We start from the raw sequence: 4,735 nt of genomic DNA, 5'->3' as shown, positions 1-4,735 counted from the left end.
CGCCCCATCCTCTCTACTGCTTTTGAATATTTGAGATAAAAAAAAAAAAAAAAAAAAAAGAAGATCCTTCTGGATCCTGTTTATGAGGGTATGACTCATAAACTCAAGTGTTCATACATGTGGTAAAGTGCCTGCTCTGCTAAGTGGCTAAAATACATTAAATTAAATTTGTGTTTAATTTTACCAAGAGTAAAAAAAAAAAAAAAAAGATTTGAAATTATAACTCTTATAACGACTCAATTTCAAATTACGTCTCAATATTCCTGGTTTTAATCTGATGGTGTCATCACTGGTTCCTCACCCTGTGGTCCTCACCTGCAAACTCCCATCAAACCCACAAACCCCCGGCCTGCACACATATGCCCCTCCCTCTGCCCTCTCTCCATCACTGCCCGTCCATCTCCCCACCTCCCTGTCAGCCCGCATCGAAATTCTTCCTCCGCCTGCTTTGAATTTCTCCGTCCGATATCTATGCAAATAATAAAGTAGGACTCGCCCCGGGAAATTGATTTCTTTTTTCCTTTTTTCTTGTCTTTTCTCCAGGGACTCTGTGTTTTATAAATAAGCACTCATCTCCACAGCATCTCCGTCTCCTCCTCTCCGCCCTCCTCTGCCTCCTACTCACACACATATACATACTGCCAACCAGCATCATAAATCAAAGAATAGGAAGAGGAGGAAGAGGAGGAAGGGGGGGGGTATGGAGGTGGGGGGGGATACAACCTCACACTCAGTAGCACAGTTTAACACATATCCTGGTTGACATCTCGCCTCTATACTGTACACAGCATCTGGAACAATACGTTCACAGTGTGATTCAACACTGCAAAGTAAACAGCGTTCACACACACACACACACACACACACACACAAATCAAACCAACACATATTTGATGCCCCGGCCCTGTCTCTCTCCACAAAACAGCCCTCCTTCAGGACACTTGTCCTCCTCCTCCTCCTCCTCCTGCTCCTGCCCCTCATCCCGCCACACAGACCCAACCCCCCGCTCCAGCCCGCAGCGCGGTCTCCTTACTCAGTCTCCTGGAGCCGATGCATCCCATGGTGTATTCACAAAGGCCCGGGATACGAACGTGGAAGTGTTATCCAGGCACCGAGCATTCTCCCCTCTCCTTGTGCGACTCTCTCCTCTTCTCTTTTGCTTCTTTTTTTTTTTTCCGCTCTCCTCCGCTATCTCTTTCTCTCTCCCTGCTGCGCTTGCTCAATCACTCTCTCTCTCTCTCTCGCTCTCTCGCTCTCTCTCCATCCCTCCCTCCCTCCTTTTGTCTTCCCGGTGCAGTGTCTTAGAAGCGATCCGGTTAGTAAGTCAGTATGCCTGAGGTAAACAGATTAGGACTAAATAAAGATCAAACCCAGAGCAGATCTATAAATGACTCATAGAATGAATTTGTCAAAAATTCAGCTCACAGCTTGGACCGGCTCACTGACTCAGACTGACACTGACTCAGACGTGTGTGTGTTCCATCTCTGGGTGGATTGTTGGGGCATCACAGGAAGTGGAGGACTGAGAGGTTCAAATAATTGGACCGATTCTCCCTGTGTGTGTGTGTGTGTGTGTGTGTGTTCCACTGACAGGTCTGTGGCTCAGTGCTGTGAGCTGCCATTGTTTTAGGGATCTCTGCACTGCTGTAATGTTGTCGAGCTAAAATGGGGGATTCTCTCTCTCTCTGTCTCTGTCTCTCTCTGTCTCTGTCTCTCTCTCTCTCTCTCTCTCTCTCTCTCTGTCTCCCCCTCCTGTGTGTGCTCAGCCTAACAATACACTGCAGCGGTTTCCTCACGCTTCTCCTCCTCTCTCAGTCACCCTCTACCTCCTCCCGTTCCTCCCTCTCTTACACCCATCACTGTAAAATAAACTGCAGGCAGAACATACACACACACACACACACACACACACACACACAGAAAACAAACAGATTTCACCCATCCATCCTTGTTGACTCCCCCCCTCTCCTCCCTCTCTCTCCTCCTCCTCCTCCCCATGACAACATCACAGATACATCCTGATCTGGTCTGTTCGACCTGCACGTGCTGCCCATCTCTGATTCCCCTGCACTAACAGCCCCCCCCACTGCACTTGTCTGACTAACACTACGTGTGTTCAGCATCACTTCTTTCCTCCCTCTCTCTCTCTCTCTCTCTCTCTCTCTCTCTCTCTCTGCTGATTACAAATGTCTGCGTTCTGTTTCAGGAAGTGTTTGTCCTGTGAATCATGTCAGCAGAGTCTGGTTGGTGAGAGGGCGCTGTACGTGTGGACAGGCACGGGTTCATGTGTGGCGAGGTCGTCGGCGTTCCTCCCACAGTTCACACATGGAGCCGCGTCTGTCTGACAGTTTACAAGTTTTAATCTGATTCATCACAGGGACTCACCCTGGATTATTCAGATGAATTATTGTCATAATTAATCAGGATCAGTTGGGATCATTTAACTTCTACAGCGTGTAACAGAGTCTTCCTCTCTGTCTGTCAGCGGTACAGACGGTCAGCAGGTAGAGGTCAGCGTTTCTCACCTGTTTTTCTAATCCAAATGATGGGATTATTAATCTGAGTGAAACTGTCTCTCTGTAGAGTTTGTGTACCTCCGTCGTGACTGTTCATCTGGGACTGTTGTGTCAGTCAGACCGTCAGTCGTACACATGTGAATTATTATTAACACGATCAAATCTCACAGCAGTAGTTCACAAACTTTTTCTACTGCGCCCCCTTTTGGCATAGAGGACTTGCGGTGGCTCCTCCCCCATGTTGGCAAGCGTTGAAATTATATTTTTTAAAAGTGTGTGTGAATAACGTGTCGACTGTATTAGAACAGCAATAAAGGCTGCGCGGTGTAGTTAAGATGAATCAAGATTAAGAAGTCCTTTATTTTTAATATTTAAATTTAATTAATTTAACAAATGAATTCACGTGACCGTTGCGTTCGTTCAGACAGCGGTCGTTTATATTCTGTATTCTTGAGTGTCCACAGTCTGTTCATCGACTTCACTCTAGTCAGATGAACATGTTCAACATTCAAAATCCAATAAACTCTTGAGTCCACAGATGTGTTCTAATGGTGTCTAACTGGAGCAGGAAGATGGAGGTTAAATGATGCTGCAGGGGTCGGGTTACACTCACGTGGACCACGGCTGAGGTCAAACAAAAACACACACACACACATCTGCTCTGGGTGTGTATTGTGAATTTGAATCTGTCCCTGTTTTCTTCTCTTCAGTCCTGTAGATGGCGTACCTGAAGAAGCAGACGTTGAGTCAGCAGAGACAGTGCAGCAGGTGTGTGTGTTGACGATGTGTCGTCACTTCGACAAGAACATTCTTTTGATAATCAGTAAAGGTAATTAAAAATCATCATTTCCTCTGGTAGAGCTGCAGTCACGTGATTCACACCAATCAAGTCTGCAGCTACAGCGTGATGATCTACGATAGCGGCTGTCAATGCCACAGAAGGTCAAACACGGAGGAAGAATTTCTTTGACACTAATCTCACTGGTGATCAATGGACCATCGACAGCAGCGACTGCGTCGCTCTGTCTCTTCTCTGCCATCACGCACACGTGAATATATAGAACGTTCCGTGACATGAGGCGTCGGCGTGCGGCTCCTGTCAACACACCTGCTGCGTTCTTATCTCACATGACGACAACGCACTGAACAAAACACCAGGTTAATGTTACTGTTTGGCAGCGTTTGTTTGTGTCTCTGTGTCTTTAATTGTGTCACACGTGTTGAAATAATTAAAACCAAACTTCTCCAAATCTGTGCTGTCCTTTTCCAGAAGTCCTGATGGAAACTGAGGAACGTTGTTGAAAAAGGAAGAACGGTGACTCCTCAGGCCATCGGTGAGAAAAGCAGCAAATGTGAAATAGTTGAACTTAAGGTTCGTTAGTTTTTTTTGTTTGTTTTTTTGGATATAAACTATTCTTATTTTTGTTTTGTAGACTTTTTTTAAATGAAGTAAATTAACATTTTAATGACGCCGTTTGAATTGCACTCCTGGCCTAAAAGAATAACAGACTGACACCTGCTGGCCAAACTGAGTTAATGCAGGCGATCGTTGAAACCAAACATCAGAGACTCTGGTGAAGTGAATATTGGAAATCATGATACGATAGAGGTCGATTAATAAGTTGATAAATCGGCGATTAACTTTTATATTAATTATATTTTTATACTCATTTAATGGCGTGTAAACAATTAACAAAACCATATTTTGAAAACTGATGAAATGAAGAAAATTTAAAGTAATGCAATTATTAATTTTTCTTTCCAGGTAGTAAATATTAGGGATCAGTAGTTAGTTCAATTTTAGCATTTTTTTTGTTTGCTTTGCAGGAAAAATGTCAATCCAAAATGTCCTGCTAAGTTAACCTCCAGGATTTACTGCCCAGACTGTATTATTATTATTAATTAGTCTGAGTGCACCATAATATGTCACAGATTGTAGTATTTTTTTATACATTTTATTTTTGCGGCCAGTAAAAATCAGACCCATTTAAACCACTTAGTGAGGAACAGACATTAACTTGGAAGAGAAGCTGAAAACTGCATGTGTTTAAGGTGAAAAATTTAGTTCAATCGTAAATCATCACTCTGCTGAACAAGGGCCATAAGTGAGATTTCCTTATGTGTCCCAAAAGAGAAAGAAAGGAGAGATAGAGGGGAGTAAAAAGGTGGGAGTAGGTACTGACATATTAGTCAGTGAGGGTGAGGGGGGTGCAGTGGGG

The 4,735-nt window shown here is 44.1% G+C and overlaps 2 protein-coding genes across 7 annotated transcripts in view; one reads left to right on the top strand and one right to left on the bottom strand.

Annotated features, from left to right (window-relative positions):
* The window catches only part of fam131bb (family with sequence similarity 131 member Bb), a 29,274-nt gene extending 27,812 nt beyond the window's left edge, over window positions 1-1,462 (bottom strand). For all 6 annotated transcript variants that reach the window (XM_017037774.2, XM_008322741.3, XM_017037775.2 and 3 more), the window contains exon 1: window positions 1,034-1,462. In XM_017037774.2, coding sequence (XP_016893263.1) covers window positions 1,034-1,061 — 28 coding nt within the window. In that variant the 5' untranslated portion in view covers window positions 1,062-1,462. The remainder of the gene's footprint in view (window positions 1-1,033) is intronic.
* A 1,585-nt stretch (window positions 1,463-3,047) lies between these two features.
* The window catches only part of zyx (zyxin), a 15,951-nt gene continuing 14,263 nt past the window's right edge, over window positions 3,048-4,735 (top strand). The window contains exons 1-4 of the mRNA XM_025061713.1: window positions 3,048-3,145; window positions 3,227-3,284; window positions 3,376-3,674; window positions 3,787-3,888. The gene's annotated coding sequence lies outside the window, so the exon portion shown is untranslated. The remainder of the gene's footprint in view (window positions 3,146-3,226; window positions 3,285-3,375; window positions 3,675-3,786; window positions 3,889-4,735) is intronic.

Source organism: Cynoglossus semilaevis, chromosome 13, assembly GCF_000523025.1.
Source record: "Cynoglossus semilaevis isolate Cse_v1.0 chromosome 13, Cse_v1.0, whole genome shotgun sequence".
NCBI lineage: Eukaryota > Metazoa > Chordata > Actinopteri > Pleuronectiformes > Cynoglossidae > Cynoglossus > Cynoglossus semilaevis.
This window is presented reverse-complemented; position numbering and strand designations above follow the sequence as displayed.